This window comes from Pongo abelii, chromosome 18 (assembly GCF_028885655.2).
Source record: "Pongo abelii isolate AG06213 chromosome 18, NHGRI_mPonAbe1-v2.0_pri, whole genome shotgun sequence".
Taxonomy (NCBI): Eukaryota; Metazoa; Chordata; class Mammalia; order Primates; family Hominidae; genus Pongo; species Pongo abelii.
Window position 1 is genome coordinate 946927 of NC_072003.2, and position 21819 is coordinate 968745.

Genomic DNA, 21819 nt, shown 5'->3' on the forward strand with positions numbered 1-21819 from the left:
TTCCTCCTCATCGCTGACCAGCATCCGCGGCGTGAGTGCACCCTAGTTTGTGCGGTCGCTCTCCTGTGGAAGGATAGCTGAGCTCTTTGCAGTTTTTGTCTATTACAGCTGCCGTACACCTCTGCACGGGTTTCTTCATGAACCTGGGTTTCAACTCTCTGGCTTAAACGTCCATGGAAGCAGCTGCTGAGTCCACAGCAACTTTGGGTGTCGTTTTTGTGGAGCCATTTTACCCTCCCAGCAACGGCCAAGTGACCCAGTTTCTCAGTATCTTTGCCAGCACGTGGGGTTGTTGCTACTCTTATTCCAGCAGTTTTGATGGGTGTGTGATGTGTCATGGGATGGGTGTGCAATGGTGTCACGGGATGGGTGTGCAGATGTGTCATGGGATGGGTGTGCAGTGGTGTCACGGGATGGGTGTGCAGTGGTGTCACGGGATGGGTGTGAGTGGTGTCACGGGATGGGTGTGCAGTGATGTCATGGGATGGGTGTGTGATGTCACGGGATGGGCGTGCAGTGATGTCACCGGATGGGTGTGCAGTGGTGTCATGGTGGTTCTTGCTTCTCTAATGACAGACATTTCTCCTGGGCTTATCTGGCATCTGTGCACCTTCTTTGGTGAAACGTCTCCTTCTGTCTGCGCTCATTTTCTAATGAGATTATTTTAGTGTTAAGTTATGGAACTTCTTCACATATTCCAGATTTTAGCCTACTGTCAGACACGTGGCTTACAAATATTTTCTGTCTGTAGCTTAAAAATTATGTTTGTCCTCTTAACAGGGCCTTTTATGCAGCAAATGCTTTTAATTTTAATGAATTTCAATTTATCAGTTTTTCCTTTTACAGATCATCTTTTTAGTATCAAGTGTAATGACTCTGCCTGGCCCTAGATCCCAAAGATTTTCTTCTATTTTTTCCTGAAAGTTTTTTTTTTTTTTTTGAGATGAGCTCTTGCTCTGTTGCTCAGGCTGGAGTGCAGTGATGTGATCTTGGCTCACTGCAACCTCTGCCTCCCAGGCTCAAGTGATCCTCCCCACCTCAGCCTCCCAAGTAGCTGGGACTACAGGCATGTGCCACCATGCCCTGCTAATTTTTTGTATTTTTAGTAATACAAAAATACAAAATTTGTACATTATTTGTACAAAAATACAAAATTTTGTATTACTAAAATTTGAAACGGGGTTTTGCCACATTGCTCAGGCTGGTCTCAGACTCCTGAGCTCAAGCAATCTGCCCACCTTGGCCTCCCAGTGCTGGGATTACAGGTGTGCGCCACCATGCCTGGCCCTGAAAGTTGATTGTCTTATGCTTTATGTTGAAGTCTAGGATCCATTGTGAGTTATTTTTGTGTGGGGTGAGACTTGGGTTGAAGGTTTTGTTTTTGTCCATGGAATTGCTTTTGCGCTTTTGTAAAAAAAACTCAGCCGGGCATGTTTGTTTGGGTCTATTTGTGGGTTCTCTGTTGTGTTCCACGGAATTGCATGTCTGTCCCTCTGTCAATACCATGCTGTGTTGACTACTGTAGTTCTATGTCTTGAAACTGGGTAGATTGATTCCTTCCACTTTGTTCTCTTTCAAAATGGTTTTAGCTATTTTCTTTCCTTTACATTTCCATAGAAAACTTGGGATGACTTGTCCTTACCCATTAACACACCTTGCTAGGGTTTTTTAAAATAGGAATTGCATTAAACCTGTCCATCAATCTGGAAGGAACTGTCATCTCCACTTTGTTGTGTCTTCCAACCCACAAACGCGGCCATCTCTCTAGGTGTGTGCTGACGACTTTCAGCAGCATTGCTGAGTTTTCAGCATATAAGTTCTGCGCATGTTTTGTCAGGTTTATACCTAAGTATTTCACTTTTTGGAGTGGTTTTAAGTTGGTTCTGCGTATTTAATTTAGGTGTCTGTGTGTTCATTGCTAGTATACAGGAATACTATTGAATCATTTATGTTGATCTTGTGTCTTCTGACTTTGCTGAACTCATTTTTTTTTTTTTTTTTTTTTGAGATGGAGTTTCACTCTGTCGCCCAGGCTGGAGTGCAGTGGCACAATCTCAGCTCACTGTAACCTCTGCCTCCCAGGTTCAAGCAATTCTCCTACCTCAGCCTCCTGAGTAGCTGGGATTACAGGCATGCGTCACCACGCCCGGCTAATTTGTATTTTTTTTTTTAGTAGAGACAGGGTTTCTCCATGTTAGTCAGGCTAGTCTTGAACTCCCGACCTCAGGTGATTGGCCTGCCTTGGCCTCCCACAGTGCTGGGATTGCAGGTGTAAGCCACTGCACCCGGCCTCACTTAATAATTCTAGGCGTGTTTTTGGTGGATGCTTTGGGATTTCCTACAAAGACAACGACGTCATCTGTAAACAGGCACAGTTTCGTTTCTTCCTTTGTGATCGACATGCCTTTTCTTTCCTTGTCCTGCCATACTGCAGTGGCCAGTGCTTCCAGCACCATGCCGGATCCGATGGTTAGAGCAGACGTCCTTTCTTGTTTCGGATCTGAAAGGGTGAAGGGTGATTCCTTCCCCTCGAGGAGAATGCTGGCTGCAGGGCTTGTGCAGATGTTCTTTATCCAGCTGAGGAAGTTCCTCTTCTTCTCTATTTTTCCAAGTTTAAATCATGAATAGATGTTAAACTTGTTAAGTGCCTTCCCCACAGTGACAGATGTGATCATGTGAGTTATCTTCGTTAGCTGGTAACATGTGGATCACATCGAGTGATTCTCAAATACAGAACCAACCTTTATCCCTGGAATAATCCCTACTTGGTCATGGTGTAGAATTCTTTGTTATATATTGCCAAATTCTATTTAGTAATTTTTTTTTTTTGAGGCAGAGTCTCACTCTGTTGCCCAGGCTGGAGTGCAGTGGCACGATCTCCACTCACTGCAACCTCCACCTCCCGAGTAGCTGGGATTACAGGCACCTGCCACCACGCCCGGCTAATTTTTGTGTTTTTAGCAGAGACGGGGTTTCACCATGTTGGCCAGGCTGGTGTTGAACTCCTGACCTCAGGTGATCCGCTCGCCTTGGCCTCCCAAAGTGTTGTGATTACAGGCGTGAGCCACGGTGCCCAGTCTATTTGTTAAAAACTTTTGTGTATCACTGAGGTATATTGGCTTGTAATACTATTTTCTTGTAGTATCTTTGTCTGGTTTTGGTATCAGAGAACCACTAGCTTCATAAAAGAAATTAAGGCCGGGCACAGTGGCTCACGCTTGTAATCCCAGCACTTTGAGGTGGGAGGACTGCCTGAGCCCAGGAGTTTGGGACCAGCCAGGGCACCATGGCAAGACCCTGTCTCTACAAAAACAAAAAAAATTAGTGAGGTGTGGTGGTGTGGGCCTGTGGTCCCAGCTGCCCGGGAGGCTGAGGCGGGAGGATAATTTGAGCTCAGGAGGTCGAGGCTGCAGTGAGCCATGTTTGTGCCATTGCACTCCAGCCTGGGTGACAGAGTGAGAACCTGTCTCAAATAAATAAATAAATAAATAAATAAAACATAAATTGATGCTTTTCCTTCTCTTCTATTTTCTGGGAAATTAATCTTAGAATTCTCCAGTGAAACCATCTGAGCCTGGATATTTCTTTTTGGAGTTTAAAATTACAAATTCAATTTCTAGTTATAGGGTTATTTAAATTATTATTTCATACCAGGTGAGTTGTGGTAGTTTGTGTTTTTTGAGAAATTGGTCTATTTCATCCAAGTTATAACATTTATGTATGTAGATGTTTGTCGTATTCCCTTATTATCCTTTTCAGATTGCAGAGTCTGTAGTGATATCTCTTTTTCGTTTCGAGACAGAGTCTCGTGGTGTCGCCCAGGCTGGAGTGCAGTGGTGCAGTCTTGGCTCGAGTGATTCTCATGTTTCAGCCTCCCAAGTAGCTGGGATTACAGGTGCGTGCCACCATGCCCAGCTAAGTTTTTGTATTTTTAGTAGAGACCGGGTTTCACCATGTTGGCCACGCTGGTCTTGAACTCCTGAGCTCAGGTGATCCACCCGCCTTGGCCTCCCAAAGTGTGGTGATTTCAGGCATGAGCCACCACACCCAACCTTTTTTCATCTTTGATATTGGCAATCGTATCTTCTCCTTTTGTTATTCTTACTAGAGGGTTGCTGATTTTATTGGTCTTTTAAAAGAACCATCTCTTTGTTTCAATAAGTTTCTCTATTGTTTGTTTTCAATTTCATTTTCTGCTTTTTATTATTTTCTTACTGCTCCTTGCTTTAAATTTTTTCCTAGTTATTCATGTAATCTTGGGCTTAGATTATTCTTTTTTTTTTTTTTTTTAAGAGACGGGGTCTTCCTGTGTTGCCTGATAGCAAGAGGCTGGCATCAACGTCCTGGGTTCAAACAGTCCTCCCACCTCAGCCTCCTGAGTAGCTGGGACTACAGGTGCGTCCACGGCACCCAGCTGAAGTCAGATTATTGATTTGAGATCCTTCCTCTTTTCTAACCTCTCACGTCTGTTTTCTAATGTTATGCATTTGGTGCTTTCTCTCTCATCACTAGTTTAACTACATCCCAGAAAATGTGACATGTCATTCAGTGCAATGGGTGGCATATTCTATAAACATCATTAGGCCCTGTCTGTCGATGATGCTGCTCCTTTATGTTCTTGCTGAATTTCCATCTAGTTATTCTATCAACTGTTAAGAGAAGGGTGTTGAAACATCCAGCCGTAATTGTTGATTTGTTGAGCTCTCCTTTCAGTTCTTTTTTTTCTTCACGTTTTGCAGATCCGTGCTTAGTGCACACACTTAGGATTGCTACGTCTGTTTGGTGGGTTGATTCTTTTCTCATTGTCCGTCTTTGTGATAATTTTTGCACTGAGGTCTACTTTCAGGTTAATACAATGAATCCTTTATTTTCATTAATATTCACATATTTTTTTCTATCCATTTACTTTCAACCTGCCTATACAGATGGTCCCTAACTTAAGAGAGTTCAACTGACAGTTTTTCAGCTTTCCAATGGTGTGAGTGATATGCACCTCGGTAGAAACCGCACTTTGAGTGCCCAGACAACTATCCTGTTTTCACTTTCATACAGTATTCAATAAATTACATAAGATATTCAACACTGTATTATAAAACAGGCCTGTGCTAGATGATTTTGCCCAGTGTAGTCTAATGTAAGTGTTCTGAGCATGTTTAAGGTGGCAGGCTAGGCTAAGCTATGACTGATGTTTGGTAGGTGTACTAAACGCATTTTTGACTTACATTTTCAACTTATGCTGCATTTATCAGGGCATAAGCTCATTATGCATATATTTAAGTTACTATCTTTTTTTTTTTTTTTTTTTTTGAGAGAGGGTCTTGTTGTGTTGCCCAGGCTGGAGTGCAGTGACATGTCTTGGCTCACTGTAGCCTCGGCCTCCCGAGTAGCTGGGATTACAGGCATGCACTACCATGCCTGGCTAATATTTGTATTTTTAGTAAAGAGAGGGTTTTGCCATGATGGCCAGGCTGATTTTGAACTCCTGAGTTCAAGTGATACACCTGCCTCAGCTCCCAAAGTGCTGACATTACAGGAGTGAGCCACTGCACCTGGCCAGTCTTTATCTTTTAATTGGCTTATTTAGACCATTTACATTGAACATAAAGTCGATCATTTTACTTCTTCTCGTCTGTTCTGTTTCTGATTTCTTTGTTTTTCCCAACCTGCTTTCCTATGGGCTATGTAAGTGTTTTAGAATTCCGTTTTGATTTGTCAATACTGTGTTCCAATGTATCTCTTAATATAGGTTGTTTTTTACTGGCTGTTCTTGGCACGTAACTTAGAGTCTACTGATGTCATTTTACCACTTCAAGTTAAGTATAGAAACCTCACCTCTATGTCCGTTTGCCCTCATCCATTTATAATTATCTTAACTACTTCCTCTACATAAACTTTGAACTACTTCAGACAGTTTTATAGCCTTTGCTTAACCATCAAACATGACTGGAACTCAAGAGAAGGAATGTCTATTGTATTTACCCATGTTTTTTCTTTTTTCTTTTTTTTTGAGACTGAGTCTCGCTCTGTTGCCCAGGCTGGAGTGCAATGGTGTGATCTCGGCTCACTGCAAGCTCTGCCTCCCAGGTTCAAGCAATTCTCCTGCTCAGCTTCCTGAGTAGCTGGGATTACAGGCGTGTGGCACCATACTCGCTAATTTTTATTTTTGTAGAGACGAGGTTTCACCATGTTGGCCAGGCTGGCAATGTTTTATTATCTCTGGTTTTTAGAAATTTGACTTTGATGTGTTTAGGTTTGAATTTCTTTGGGTTTTTCCTATTTAGGGTTTACTCAGTTTATTGACTCGGTAGGTTTGTCCCTTTTGCCAAATTTGGGAAGTTTTCAGTTCTTATTTCTCCAAGTACATTTTCAGCCCTAAAGCTCACTCTCTCTTCCTCCTAGGACTTTGATGACATGAATTCTGGATCTTTTGTTACAGTCTCAGTCCCACAGATCCCTGAGGCTCTTGCTGTTTTTCCCCGTCTATGTCCTCTCTCTTGTTCCCACTGGGTACTTTCTATGTTTAAGTTTATTGATTCTTTCCTCTGTCCTCGCCATTCAGATGTTGAGTGTTTTATATCAGTTATATTTTTCACTTCTAAATTTTTCATTTGGTTCTTTAAAAAATCTATTTCTTTGCCGAGGCTGTATTTTTTATCAGTTGTGTTCATAATTGCTTACTGAATGCGTTTTTGATGGCTGCATCCACATCTCTGTGAAGTCACTCTAATACCTCTCTCATCTTGGTGCTATCATCTGTCGACTGCCCTTTTTCACCAGTTCAATGTCTTCCTGTTTCCTGCTGAGACAAGTAATTTTTCCATTGAAAACTGAAGACTTTGGTGTATTAGGAGATTTTGGATCTTATTTAAACCTTCTGCTTTAGATGACTTCTTCTGACCTCATGCTGGTAGAGATGGGGGTATTGCCTTGCTCCTGCCAGGTTGGGGTAGAACTCCAGTGGATGCATTGGGGGTATTCCTTGTTGTTTCTGGGTAGGGTGGGAGTTGTGGCTCTGCACTAGGCCTCCATGACCCTATGGCGGGGGTAGCCTAGTCACTGCTGGGTGGTGGTGAAGGTCCTGACTTTCTGCTAGTTATTACGTAATACCACTCTGGAGGGGAGGAGCCCTTCAGTACTGCCAGGGGTTGGGGGAGTCCAGGCTCCTCCGGTGGTCTCCGCTGACACCACAGAAGCGGCGGGTCCTTCCTGCCCACTTGGATGAAAATCTCAGCTTCCTACTTGGCCTCCTCTGGTAGCACCCCAGCAAGCTGTGTGGAGGAGAGTCCAGGCTCCCTACTCCATACCTTGCCGGTGTGGGTGGGGCCATGGCTTTTTCTGTGGTGTTGCCTGGAGTGGTGATTATTTTCTGTAAATTTCCTGTCTTGCTAGGCTGCTCTTTTCTGGCCCTTTAGCCAGAAAGAGCGGATTTTTGTTGAGGTGTTTCTTGTCTGTATCTGCTGGCATTACTGGGTTTCGTTTCCTCACCTCCAAGTCTAGAAAATGAGGTCGAAAGTAAGCCTAGGCAGTCACTGCCATTTTGGGGCCATGGCTCCGTCCCGAGGGCCCTGCTGGTGGCTCTCTTCTCTCACCTTCAGTCTTCCTGTTTCATGTGTAACGTCCAGGGGCCCTGCTGGTGGCTCCTCTCTCACCTTCAGTCTTCCTGTTTCATGTGTAACGTCCAGGGGCCCTGCTGGTGGCTCCTCTCTCACCTTCAGTCTTCCTGTTTCATGTGTAACGTCCAGGGGCCCTGCTGGTGGCTCCTCTCTCACCTTCAGTCTTCCTGTTTCATGTGTAACGTCCAGGGGCCCTGCTGGTGGCTCCTCTCTCACCTTCAGTCTTCCTGTTTCATGTGTAACGTCCAGGGGCCCTGCTGGTGGCTCCTCTCTCACCTTCAGTCTTCCTGTTTCATGTGTAACGTCCAGGGGCCCTGCTGGTGGCTCCTCTCTCACCTTCAGTCTTCCTGTTTCATGTGTAACGTCCAGGGATCTTGGTTGCACTTAGTGGGAGGAACAGGGATAAGTGTCTTCTCCATCTTCCAGTTTTAAAGTCAATGAACTAAATGCAGGCCCACGGTTAGGCCACGGCCTGTCATGGTACCACCTGCTCCGGCTGCCAAACACATGTATCATGGAGACGGGAGAGATGTGCTGTGTGGCGATGTTCAGTATTTCAGATGTTTTAAATGTTTTCCCTAAATGTTAACTCATTACTGGTTCATATAACATAGTTACTGCTTCTCACACTTGGTTTTCACAGTATCCATCCTTTTAGGTAGACTTTGGGACCCATGGATGGACGTGAAACTGCTCTGACATGATTACTTTTCCCAACACCTCCTGGCGGAGAAACAAGACGATCCGACTGTGCCCTTCACCAGAAGAGGCTTCCGTCACGACCTGATGATGGCAAACCTTCCTCCAGGCCAGCTCCAGGGTCCCCAGGCACCCAGGAGGCCGCGATCTGGGGTGGGGGCTGGGGGGCTCTGAAGGCTGCTGAGACGGGGCAGTAACAGAGAAGACCCGTATTGAGCCTGGAAGGACGAGCTCTGGGGCCTGGTCCCCAGTGAGCCAGGTGAACGGCTGCCTGTCCAGGCTCCAAGGCCTCAGAGTTCCAGGGCTGCTGGTGGCCACATGGCAGGCAAGTCACATGGGGCTTGATGCTAATTCACAGGAAGGTGGCCCTGTCTGAGGGCGCCAGCTAGGAGGGTGGCCACCCCACCAGAGGCTCTGGGATGGAGACTCCCCTGGACTGCCTGAGGCCGGGCCCGAGGAGGGACCCCATCGCCCCTCTGCCCCACCTCCCTGTAATACCCGTGCTGGGGAAGCAGCCCCGGAAGCATCGCTTGGCCAGGAGCACCCTGCCTGGGCTGCCAGACTCGGGCCCAGCTGCTCCACTGCCTCTGTGGACCTCGGCGCCCCTCCCGTCCCCGCCCTCCAGCTCCTTGGCTGGGGCCTCCAGGCAGCTGTGAGCAACTCCAGAGGGTGCAGCTGTCCCGGTTCCCGAGTGTTCTTGGAGGGAAAATCCAGAGCTGTGTTTTCGTTCAGAATCGGTGGCTGATGGTGCAGGGGAGGGGTGGGCAGTCCAGACTCTGCTCTGTTCCTACTCCCTCCAGGGGGCTGCTCAATCCTAACCACGTGGGGCAGAGGATGCAAATGCTTGTCAGAGTGGCCACCCTAGGTCTGGTCACGTGGGCGTCTCCAATCCTCCACGCTCTGCCCCACCCTGGACCCCACCCCACACTGTCCTCAGATCCCCTCCCGTACCCCAGTGGGGCCCCATCCCTGCCTCCTGCTCCTCTTCTGGAGGCCCCAGCTCTCCCCAAAACCTTGTCCGCTGGTCACAACGCTCAAGGTCCTTAGTGTCTCCCTCTGCACCCCAGCTCCCCTGCGTGGAGTCTGGAAAGTCATCCCCGGTATGGGGAGGAGGGTGATTTCCCCCATGGCTACCACCTCTGGCTCCTGAGAATCTGACCCCGCAGGGCTCCCTCCCTGGAATGTCACGTCACTGCCTGGGGTGGGCCAGGCTGCAGGGCCCACAGGGCTCTCACTGCAGTCCGCTGCCCAGTTCACCATGGGGCTTCTGGAGTGAGGGCCCTGCCTGTCCTTCTTGCCTCTCCAGGCCAGGAGCAGAGGTGGCACCCGGAGGACACCTCAACAAAGCTGTGAGCTGTGGTTGCCCTGCCCAGAGCAGTTGTCCTGGGCTCCTCTCACCATGGCAGGTTTGGTTTGAGGTGGGCTATGAGGCAGGGGTGGGACCAGCCTTGATGCCAAGGCTGATGTGGGGGGGCCCTTTTTGCTCCCAGCAGGCCCCACCTCCTGCCTCTGTGGGAGGGAAGGGGCGCTTCCTGTGAGCAGGTGGGGGTGCGAGTACAGGTGGTGGGATCCCAGCAGACCCCTGGATTTGGGGGAGACCCCTGAGCAGCGGCCGGGAGGGCATCCTACCTGGGCGGGGGCCTGCCCGCGAAGGGGTTGTGTGCCAGCAGGGACAAGGCCTCGGGGTCGCTGGCCAGGAGCTTGCCAGCCAGGTGGAGGATCCAGTCGTTCTGCTCGTAGGTCTGGGAGGAGAGGTCGGGCTGGAGATGGCTGTGCCACTCGCTGTCCAGGCACAGCCCCTCCAGACGCTTAGCTGGGCCCTCCACTCCCTCCTGAGGCTTTCCTGGAGGTGGTGTTCCCTAGGCAGCCGCACTCCAGTTCTTTGGCTGGGGTCCCCTTAAGGGGCTGCCTGCTTCGCATGCTCCTTGTAGCCCTAACCACTCTTTCCTATGCCGGCTGCTGGCCTCGCTTCCCTGCCTGGGTGCCTCGGAGCCTGTCTGCCCCAGCACCCTCTGGACCCTGCCTCCCTGAGGCTGTTTTCTGGTGGCTGAGACGGGACCGAGAGGACAGAAACAGCAGCTCTGTCTGTGGGTGCCTCTGCTACCCCCAGCCCTGGGGATTCCTTCTTTCCTGTTCTCTGAGACAGGGTCTGGCTCTGTCCCCCATGCTGGAGTGCAATGCTGCCATCATTTGAGGCTGCAGCAGTTGGGCTCAATCGATCCTTCCTCCTCCCGTGTAGCTGAAACCACAGGTGCCACCCTCACCTGCTGCCTAACTTCTGTATTTTTCGTAGATACAGGGTCTCACTATGGCACCCAGGCTGGGATTCCTGGCATGAGACACTACCTGGCAGACCTTGGGGGATGGGCTCCCACATGAGGCCCCTCCTAAGGCTGGGCCTGGATGTCGTGTGGGCTCAGTTCTCAGCTCAGGCAGGATCCCATCTCCCCCAGCCTCCCTCCCCACCTGCCCCTTCGGTGGGCGTTCTAGAAACCTGCCATCTGCGGGCAAAAGAGGGTGGGGTACAGGCAGGTCCCTGCGCCTGCCAGGGACTGTCCCCCACCTGGAAGGCCGCAAAACACATCAGCCAGTCCAGGCGGTAGTGGTATGGGGACATGAGGCAGGGCCGTCTGCTGGGGTCACCTGGCTTGCACTTGAACTCGTAGTCCTCCCACACGGCATCGGGGGCGCTGGCGTTGGCACTGGCTGTGCCCTGCAGGATCACCTCAATCCGCTCCCTGGTGATGCTGCCGGGAGACCGAGGCAGGCCAGGCCCACGTCACACACCGACTGGGCTGAGTGGGGTGCATGGGGGGTTCCCCGACTGTCCATCCTGGCCCAGATGGAGGGCCTACAGCCTCCACCTACCTCCCAGTCAGGGGCTACTGAGAGTCTGGGTGGGGCTGAGGAGAACTTTTGGGAACTGTGGCCCTAGGGGCTCATTCGAGAGCACCTTCCCTGCCCTTGAAGACCCAGCCGCAGCCAGCACGTGCCCCATGACCCTCGGCAGCTCAGGGTGGACACGAAGGGGACAGAGGCCAAGGGGCTGGCCCCGGGGCAGGGAGGGTGCCTGTGTTCAGGCGGCACTACCCGGCATTCCCACCCAGAGGGTCGGGGCCTGGTCGCCTCTCCCTTACGCCCCCAGTAGGCATTCCAGGGCCGCAGCCCACCTGCCTGGTGACCTCGGGCCCTGCCCCTTTGCCTCACGGGACCAGGTCGGAGGAGGCCTGTGTGTCCAGGCCCGGTAATGGGGACAGCACGGCCTGTGCCTGGGTCAGGCTGGGGTGGGGCAGGGGACACTTGGGGTCATGGGGGCCTGCACTCGAACCCCGCCTGAATGTGGCTGGTCAGGGCTGAGTCTCCTCACACACCCAGCTCCGGGGGACGGGGACCCCAGGCTCATACCTTCTGAAGGTCCCGTAAGCGTTGACGATGTGAAGAGAGTTGAAGTGGGTGTTCATGACCTGCCTGGAGCTCAGCAAGTTGAGGACCACGGGCACGCTGAGCCAGGCCAGTAGGACGCCCAGTGAGACGTTGGCTGCACGCCGCACCACGGAGCCTGGCAGGGGAGTGACATCTTCCAGGTGGAGATCCCAGCTGCCCCTTGGCCTGTCCCCAGGGAGACCCCAGCTGCTGCTCCCTAAGGGTCAGCTGTCCTGGGTCCCGGGGACGGAACAGCATCCGACGTCACGTGCCTTGTTCCCAGCATGCTCCACAGCGGACAGTGCTGACTCACCTCCTACCCTGGTACCCCCAACCCACATGGGCAGGCTGTGGGGCTGGCACCACCCGGCTTTCTCATGCCCGTGGGCACTGGGGCAGGGCCCCCCGGCTGAGCCACCTACCGAATCTGGGTTTGGGCCGGGCACCTCGGATTTCCCTCTGCATCTGCAGAACTTGGTCCTTCAGGCTGCCCGGCCCAGAGGGGAACAAGAATCCCAGGGTGGCGTCATCGAAGCAGGCCAGGCTGGGCACCATGGTCAGCCAGTTCAGGAAGCCGAGGTTCCCGCTGATGATGAGGACGCCCTGTGGAGATGCCACAGCTGAGCCTCGCACAGGGCCCCCGGGTGGCTGGCGCCTCTCTTCCTGGAGCAGGGGAGCTGGCACCTCTCTTCCCAGAGCAGGGGGCGGGGCCCTGCATCCAGCTCTGCCCTTGCTGTCCCCCAGCCCCAGCATCACAACTGAAACCCAACTGTGCCTTCATGGAGGGGACAGCAGACGCCTCAGAGGTGCCTTCTGGCAGGTGCTTCCAGAACGTTCCTCCTGTGACTGCAGGTTTCTGTGCAGGTTCTGTCCCTTGCTTTAGTGATTGCAAGGCTGGGGCTGGCCCAGACCACCAGACCCTGTGCCCTCCTGGAACTCCTCACCTGCAGAGGGCGCCTGCCAGGGTCATGCCGGGGGAGGGCTGGTGCGTCCAAACAGAGGAGGCTGTGCTTGGAGAGTGGGTACTGGGGACGCCCCTCAGCCGATGGGTGACACGGAAAAGAGGGGCCATGGGGGGGGCCACCAGTAACGCCCCCACTCCAAAATACGAAATGCAAGGAAGCGAGACACAGGCACAGGACCCTGTGCCACAGAGAGGAACAGTAGGAGAGGGCAGGGGCTGCATTCAGGGCTGGCTGAGCAGCACGGCTGGGAGAGCTCCAGGGAAAGACTCAGCAGCAGCAGTGAGTAAACCTGCGGTGGGAAAGACAAACCCACGGCAGGAGGGACTCAGAAGGACCCGCTTCTGGACACCACTGCAGGCCAGTGATCGTTAGGTGACGAAACTGGAGATTGAGCTGCTGTCCCTGCAGCTCCGTCGGGTGATGTCACAGGTGTGCTGCCAAACCTCACCCCTGCCGTTGCCGCAGAGGCGTCAGGGAGACAGTGGCGGCTTGCGTGGCCGGTCGCCCTGCACGGGTGATGGTCTGCGGCTGAGCCGGTGGACACTGGGCCGGCAGGACCCGGGCGTGGCCTCCTCAGACGGCTCCGTCAGCCAGATTTGATGCATCAAAGCCCAGCCTTTATCCCCGTAACTCAGGAGGAAGGTTGAGGGCGGGGACACGGATGTCTAATGAAGGGCCTCGCGGGGGCAGCCACGTCAGTTTTATGGGTGATGACGGTGTTTTATGAACTGTGCATTCATGGCTTTCCCTGGGTGAATTTGGAAAAATAGCTTTCCTGGTTCTGAGCCCCAAAGTAGTTAAGAAATATTCTCCACTGTCTACAAGGTTACCAAACCCGTGTCAAAAACAGCCCCGCCTCGCCCTGGCTGGGGTCAGCCATCTCTGCCACCAGCTCCCCTCAGCCGGTCCAGACCCCCATGCCCTCTGTCCTGTGTGACCAGGGCTGGTCTGGGGCGGGGTGGCTGGGAGCCCCTGAGCTCCTGTGACAGGGAGGGCGCAGGGCTGGGCGCTGAGGTCTGACCTTTGGGCCCACTTTTGGGGATGCTCTGGAGGAGACGCCACAGGTGAAACTGGAATGTCCTGCCATCCGTTCCGGGTGGGAAAAGCTCGGGCCTTTCTGGCCCGTCCCTGTGGTCAGCCTGACTGGCAGATGGGACCAAAGCGACCTGGGGCACAGCCTGAGCCAGTGCCTGTTCTGATGCTCGGCCACACCAGAGCCATCAGGAGCTTCGAGCAGCACCCAGCCCTGAGCGCCTGCCTGCGTTGGTCAGGGTGGGCCCCGCCTGAGCATATTTCCAAAGCCCCCTTGGATCATCCTGATGTGGGCTCTGGGGAACTCTAGCCTCAGGGAAGTAGGGCTCCAGGGAGCACAGATCTGGGCGTCAGATCCTGTTTCTAAGAAAGCTTCGGGGCCCTGCTCCGTGCGGAGGCATCCCCAGCTGTGCCCCGTTCAGCTGCTCTGGTGCATCTCTCACCCTCCATCTGGTCGGCTCTTTTGTTGTGAAAACGCAGTTCCGCGTAGAGAACACGGCCTGAGCGCTCCTGGGGGACCTTGTCTTCCTTGTTTTTCTTCTAGCGTCACTGAGCCATCTCCTCAGAGGGAAATCAATCTTCTCACAGCCCATCTGTGCTCGCCCCCACCGGCAGAGTCCTCACAAGGCTGTGCGGCCCACAGATGACCCGGCCGGTGGCTGGGAGCGGAGGCGAGGCCAGAGGGGGGTCCCCAAGGCCGGCACAGGAAGAGGAGCTTGAGGTGGTGGAATCCTGGGCCCAAGAGCTGGAGCAGCAGGTGTTCCAAGGCCAACAGCGCATGGCCCCAAGAAGGAAGAGTGGCATCTCTGGATGCAGCCTCCTGCCTGTCAGCTGCCACGGAGAACAGGTGGCTTGTGGGGATCCTCTGCCGAGGACACGCCCGCGCTCGCGGGGACCCTCCGCCGAGGACACTCCTGCGCTCGTGGGGACCCTCCACCGAGGACACGCCAGTGCTCACAGGGACCCTCCGCTGAGGAAATGCGTTGTGTTCCCAGGTGGGCACTCTGGTGGGCGTGAACCCAGGTCTCTCTTCGGTGTCACGGAGAGATGAGGGGGGGAGAACACGGAGAACATGGTGGGAGGTAGAGAGAATCTGCTGAGGTCTAACACGAGTCCATCAGTGTCCACGACAGCAGTGACCCAGAGCCCTGTGCCTGACCCACGGAAACGCATCCAGCCTTGCAAAGAAATTGGAGTTCAGCACATGCCCCGAAAGCGACAGGCCCAGGGTCATGGTGCTCAGGAAGGGAGGCTGGACGGAGGCCGCACATTGTAGGATGCCAGTTGCATGGAACGTCCGGGTCAGGGGAATCCAGACATGAAGCTCCCAGTGGCTGGTGGAGGCCCGGCGGGGGGTGTGAGGGTCTCCTTTGCCGGCTGTGGAGGGGTATGGGAAGTTCTGGAACCAGGCGGAGGCGGCGGTTGCGTCACGCTGTGAATGTACTGGATGCCCCTGAGTTCACTTCAAAAGCGTGAACTTTGCATTATCTGTGTTGTTTCATCACAACCAAAACACAGCTAAGGGCCCGTGAGCCCAGCTCCGGGACAGAACCTTAGGACAGCCGGCCTGTGTGTGCGGGGCTGGCAGGGCCTCCGGGCCTCTGTCTTGAGGGGGTGTGGGGTGCAGCCACCACAGGGCAAGGAGCCCTTGGGGCAGGGTGCGGTGGGGCCGGACAGCCCCCTGTGAGCAGGCACCTCAGAGGCTCTAGACCTGAGCTCACCCCCTGCCCCTCCGGCCCTGGCAGCCCCGGGCTGCGTCTCCCTGTCCCCAGTGCCGTAGTGGAGGTTGATGGCTCCTGTGGGGTGCTGGCTGGGTGGCCGGGCTCTGCGGTCACTGCTCATGTGCACCCCTCCAGGCAGGCAGTGGCCCCAGGGCCCCGCGGAACCCTCCGGAACAGCTGTGTAAACTGTGTGGGAGGAGGGAGGCCGCTCATGCCGCAACTCCCCAACGGAAGAATCACGGGAACCAGGACAGGCTCCAGGGGGGCGGCGCTCAGATGGGAACACACAGAACCAGGACAGGCTCCAGGGAAGCGGTGCTCAGAAGTCTCAGGGCACTCGGCTGGCACAGCGTGGCACAGGTGAGGGTGTGGCCCCGGCCGGGACACTACAATGTTAGAGGGCGTGGGTCACTCTCAGCCCCATGCCGCATCATCCCCCAAACACCCTCTGTGGGGGCAAAAGCCCTAGTTCAAGACCCCACACGGCCTGTGAGGGGGCAGGATACATCGCAGCCGGGACAGCCGGCCGACCATCCTCTCTTCCAAGGGGGACGCCAGGCCAGGCCGCAAAGCACAGCCACGACCCTGGTGCTTCCACCTCGTCCTGGACACGGTGTGGGGCTGGAGAGGATGACACGGCCCGACCTCCGAGGCCTGGAAGGGAGGCGCTGCCTGTGCTGGGTCTTTGGGGGTGGAGCTCAGAGTCCCAGGTGCAGTGAGGCCCAGCTCTGTCCCCTCCCTTCCCAGCGTCCCCACTGTCCACCGCCGCTCACCCCACCAGGCAGCAGACTCCAAAACTGGGCCAGTATCGGCACTAAGGGAACCCGCAGCCTGGCTGTCATGCTTGGGAGGGTCCCTGTCTGCCTGCACCGGGGCCCGTTGGTCCAATTCTCATCTAACCCCCTGGCCAGGTTCCTGCGTTCTGAATAAGCAAGGACGTTTTTGAGGCCTCTGGTTCAAGGGTCACAAGGAGGTTTTTGAGCCTCTGGTTCAAGGGTCACCTCCCCATTCCATGTCACGGTAGCTCAGCCCTCAAGTAACTCAGCACCTTGCTTTTCAGGAGAGCTTCTCCCAGCCAGCATCAGCTTATTTGGAGAGGGGCAGTGGTGGAACCGGCCAGCACAGCCTGGGGGAGGGACGCTACAGGGTACACAGGCCATGGAAGCAGGAGGTGGGATCCTGAGCACCCCCCACTGCCAGGCAACCAAGGAGCCAAGCAGACCAACACCTCTGCCTGGGTCGTGTGTCCAGGGGTGCCCTTGGACCGGCCTCGGAACCAGACCTGAGCCTGGCGTGGGCAGCTCTGTGTTCTCCACCGGCAGGGGCAGGCGGGACCCTGGGGCAGCACAGCCCACACAGGAGGTGCAGGGGGTTGGGGGGACTCCCGGGAGTCTCCAGCCCTGCCCTCCTCCAGCAGCTGGGACCCCAGGACCACATGGCTGAAGACGGCTCAGGAGTCACCCGTGCGCGTGGCCCCACCCAGGTCAGGAATCCTGGAACACACTCCTGCATTCAGGCTGGACACCCCTCCCTGGGTGGCAGTGGGACCTGGGGCTGGCACAGCCGGCCCTGGCCCCACGCCTGCGCTCAGCACAACCTTCCTTGTGCCCCGTGTGGGAAGCACATGTGCCCGGGGCTCGGTCTGTGGCCCTTCCGAGGCTGAGTGGAGAAATAAACCGGGGCACGTGCGGACCGCGGGTGTCTCGGCACCGAAGAGAAACAAGCGGTGGAGCCTGCAGGAGGCACGGGGAGCTCCCGTGCTGCCGCGGAGGGAAGGAAGCCAGTCCGCAAAGGCTGCACGATGCTTCCCACTCTAGGACGTCCGGAAGAGGCAGCATCGTGGAGATGGAGGGTTGGCGGGGCACAGAGGACTTCCAGGGCCACAAGCGACTCTGCATGAAGCTGTGATGGGGACACGCGTTGTCGTCCGTCGTCCGTTTGTCGGAGCTCACAGAATGAGCAACACTCCAAATGGCTCTCTTGTCAGCTGGGGACTCTAGCTGGCAAAAATTTATCAGTACTGCCTATCAACTACACAAGGTCCCGGCCAATGCAAGGTGCTGAGCGCAGGGAAACTGGGAGGGAGGATAAGGGAGCCTCTGTAGTCTCCGCACAGTTTTTCTGAAAACCTAAAACTGTTTTAAAATAAATCAATTAATAAAATGAAACAGAGCTGAAACACTGGAGCAATGGACGCAGGTGGCTTGGGGCGGACAGAGGCGGGCTGGGCGGGCTGGACGGGCTGAGGACCTCGGGGAGTCATGGTGGTAAAGTGCTGCCCAAACTGAGACCTTCAGTAAGTTAACCCGGCTGATGGATAACCACTGAGGAAACGGAGGGTCTTCCTTATCCATTAGAGGAGGGAAAATAACAGAAAAAAATGTGAGCGAAAGATACAAAGAACAAAGAGAAAAACACAAAGATGTGGAAATACATCAGTTGAGATATAGGGGCCTGTTACTTAAAAGAAAAAGACGGCCACGCTGACCCTAAGCATGACCTTGCTCCCCACTGTCTCAGGAGACGCGCGTCGGTGAGGACACAGGCCTTGAGGCAGGGTACACACCTGCAGTCACGGCACTTTAGGAGGTCAGGCAGGAGGAGTGCTCGAGCCCTGGAGTTCAAAACCAGACTGGGCAACATAGTGAGACCCCCATCTCTACAAAAAATTAAAAATAGCTGGGCGTGGTGGCACCTGTAGTCCCAGCTACTTGAGAGGCTATAAAACTAAGATAATATTATCACTTTGTTTGCCAACAGATTTGAAAACAGATGAAATGAACAAATTCCCAGGGAAATGTTCACCACAAAAACTGCGTCAAGTCAAGAAGGAATGGAAACTGCGTGTCCTGTGGCCCGCAAGGGTGATCAGTCACAGAGACCCTGGTGGTGCAGGTGGCCTCATGCAGGAGCACTGCCAGGTGTGAGGCACGGTCACCTCTGCTTTCCAGACTCCCCCAGAGGAAGAGCCTCAGATGTTGTGGGAATGTGAACTTGCTTCAGCATCCGCAGCATTCACGTAACTCGCCACGTCACAGACGAAAGAACAAGTCATCTCGTGACCAACTCAACATCCATTCATGGCTAAAAACCCACAAATGAGAAGTGAATAAAAGCAGCCACGAAAACAACCCACAGCCGGCATCATGAGAGGCAGTGCGCGGGGCAGGGGGCCCTCCCCGCTGTGGGACCCCAGACCCAGGACAGCACTCGACCCCACCCAGCAGGGGAGAAAGGGATGGACGCAGAACCGGCAGAATCCCCAGATCACCCACAGGATGCGTCTCCGAGGGACCCGCGGACAGACGGGGTAGTACCAGTGCAGAGGTTGTCCGAGAAAGGTCAAGGTCACCAGAGTCCCACACTTAGCCACCAAGAGGAGTAAGTGTGACTTAAAAGGGCACCATTTACAACATCAACAAAAAGAAGTCACCTCGGAGCTGTGGCCCGCAAACACGCGTGGGGTCCAGCTACACGGAATCAGCTGAAGCTATTCCAGGAGCCCCCAAACGTGCGTGGGGTCCTGTTACATGGAAATCAAGTGAAGCTATTCCAGCAGCCTGCAAACACACGTGGGGTCCGGCTACACAGAATCAACTGAAGCTATTCCAGGAGCCCGCAAACGCGCATGGGGTCCGGCTACACAGAATCAACTGAAGCTATTCCAGGAGCCCGCAAACGCGCGTGGAGTCCGGCTACATGGAATCAACTGAAGCTATTCCAGGAGCCTGCAAATGTGTGTGGGGTCCGGCTACACGGAATCAACTGAAGCTCTTCCAGGAGCCCCCAGACACGCGTGGGGTCCGGCCACATGGAACCGACTGAAGCTATTCCAGGAGCCCCCAAACACGCGTGAGGTCCTGCTACACAGAATCAACTGAAGCTATTCCAGGAGCCCTGAGCAGCTGCAGAGAGAATGTGCGGTCCTGGATGGGGGATGTTCTGTGAGCAAGTCCATTCTTCCCACTTAGATTCACAGCGACATCGATGCCCGTAGGGAAATCACCCGATGGGCACCGGCGCCAGCCTCCGAGCAGCTAACGCGGAAAAGCCGGAGGGAGTCAGGAGCTGCTCAGGGCCCCCGTGGCCAGAGTGAGGGTCCTTGGTGGGGGGAGGGGTCAAGAACGGCACAGCCACCCTGGGACACGTGCAGCTTCCAGTAAAGTGAATCACAGGCCTGCTCACGATACAGGAGTGCCCTTGAAAACACGTCCACAGGATGACGAGATTGCGTGTGTGCACGGCAGGCTGTGGTGAAAACCAGAAACCACAAGAACACAGACAGGACGGGCGAACTGACCGCAGGCGTGCACCGTGAAACAGGACCCGGCCAACAACCGTGGGTGCCCCCACGTGCACCAACGTGGCGTGGCACCCGTGCCTGCTGATGGAGCTTTGCCCCTCAAGGTGGCGGTGCTCTGGCAGGGGTGGGCACGGCAGGGGAAGGGCGGGAAGGGCGGGAAGGGCGGGGGCAGGGGCAGGCAGGGTGGGGGAAGGGGCGTGGCGGGGGCAGGGGAAGGGGTGTGGGGCACCCAGGTACATCTGTTTTCCAGAGCACGTGGAACGCCACCCAGACCTGTGCATTGCCCTGGCTGTATGTTACACCTCCATTGAAACAATCGAGAGAGAGAGAACCACCTTTAAAATCCCCAGCGTGTTTTCCTTGGGAATTGACAGTCGGAATGTAGCGTTTACAGGGAAAAGCAAAGGCCCGAGACTGGCCCAGCCTCCCTGGAGTCAGCGTGGGGGTGCCCTGCCCTTCGAGGCGCCCTCAATGCAGGGGGCTTGTGGGGCAGGGACGGCAGTGACTGTGGGCAGGACGGGGGGTTAGGGGGTACCTGGGGTTCCAGGGGCTGGGGGAGGCAGCCCCTCACCCACATGGAGACAAATGACCCTGGCCTCTCTCAGACCCTGGTTCCCGGTGGACTGACACAAACACGTGAAAGGAAACCTCTAGAATGGAAGAATCTTAGGAGTGGATCCCAGGAATGTGGGGGTGTCCACACAGGGCCTTGGCGTGCTGACTCCGTCCCACTGCTGAGCCCAGGGCATGGCCGGGCCTCTCGCAGCTGCTGGAAACGCTCTTGGGAGGAGCCAGTCCTTGGAGGAAGCCTGGGAAGGAGACCCTCAGCCTCCAGCCCGGTACAGGGCCGCAGTGGGGCCCCTGACACAAATGAAGGCTGGGGAGGACAGGCTGTCCCCAAGAAAGGGAGCCTGTAATGCCCCAGGGGCCTCCCAGACAGCAGGGCAGCCAGAAATAGGGCGATGGGCCAGCGTCTCTGTGGACACAGAGGGCAGGGCGGGCGCTGCGGGCTCACCTGGAACAGGATCTGCAGCAGCCCGTGGATGATGCACGCCCGCCGGCCGAGGAAGAGGAAGAAGGGCACCAGGAGCTCGATGAAGTGGTTGCTGAGTGTCTCGAAGCGGTGGAGCCACCAGGGCGAGTGGTGCAGGTAGTATGCCACAGGATTGGGCACCGGCTGGGTCTGCAGGGACAGGAGGGGCCGTGAGGTGCCTGGCCGATCTCGGGGGGCGGGGCTAGGGATAGGCATGTGGGTCCCTGGCCCCCTGACCCTGGCCCCTACTGCACACAGGATGCCCCCGGCTCGCCTGGCCCTGCACACGTGGAGCCCACCTGCCAGGCTAAGAGGAGCCAAGAGACATTCAGGGAGCTTCTGAAGCAAAAGCAAAGTGTTCCTTTTTGTCTTAAAATCTTTACCATCTAAAAGCCAAGAATACACACCCCAGCTGAAGGAGAGACACCTGTAAACCCTCTGTGCCCAACTCGAGAACACAGGCAGTCGGAGAACGCGCCGCCTGCTGCCCACAGGCGGCCAAGCTGCAACCCCCAAGAGCTGGGGTCCACAGGTGGCCCCTCAGGCTCAGGATACCCTTTCCCTGGGGATGGACACGTGGGTGGGGACGTGCCGGTTGGGGACCAGGAGGAATGGGGCCCGGGCCCCGAGCCCAGCTCAAGGCTCTAAGCGCAAGACCTGGCTGCGGGGACCTTGAAGCCTCCTAGGCCAAGGCACAGAGGAGTCCCCACACCTAGGGTCCCACTCAGCAGCCCAGCCAGGAGGAAGGGTGGGAACTTGCCCTGCACCATAATTCAAAACTATCAAGGCCAGGCATGGTGGCTCATGCTTGTGATCCCAGCACTTTGGGAGGCCAAGGCAGGCGGATCACTTGAGCCCAGGAGTTTGAAGCCAGCCTGGACAACTTATCAAGACCCCATTTCTATAAAAATAAAAAATTAGCTGGGCATGGTGGCGCAGGCCTGTAGCCCCAGCTACCCGGGAGGCTGAGTCAGGAGGATCACCTGAACCCAGGAGGTGGAGGCTGCAGTGAGCTACGACTGTGCCACGG

At 55.1% G+C, this 21819-nt stretch overlaps 1 protein-coding gene across 7 annotated transcripts in view; it reads right to left on the reverse strand.

Moving 5' to 3' along the window:
* The window catches only part of LMF1 (lipase maturation factor 1), a 110418-nt gene that overhangs the window by 2627 nt on the left and 85972 nt on the right, over positions 1-21819 (reverse strand). For 3 of the 7 annotated variants that reach the window (XM_024233336.3, XM_054534445.2, XM_063717458.1), the window contains 5 exons: positions 20772-20939; positions 12158-12338; positions 11718-11871; positions 10876-11059; positions 9942-10054 (listed from right to left, as the gene is read on the reverse strand). In XM_024233336.3, the coding sequence (XP_024089104.2) occupies positions 9942-10054; positions 10876-11059; positions 11718-11871; positions 12158-12338; positions 20772-20939 (800 nt within the window). Of the gene's footprint in view, positions 1-893; positions 9127-9941; positions 10055-10875; positions 11060-11717; positions 11872-12157; positions 12339-20771; positions 20940-21819 lie in introns of those variants that run through there. The other 4 variants (XM_054534440.2, XM_063717457.1, XM_054534444.2 and 1 more) reach the window with 3 other exon arrangements.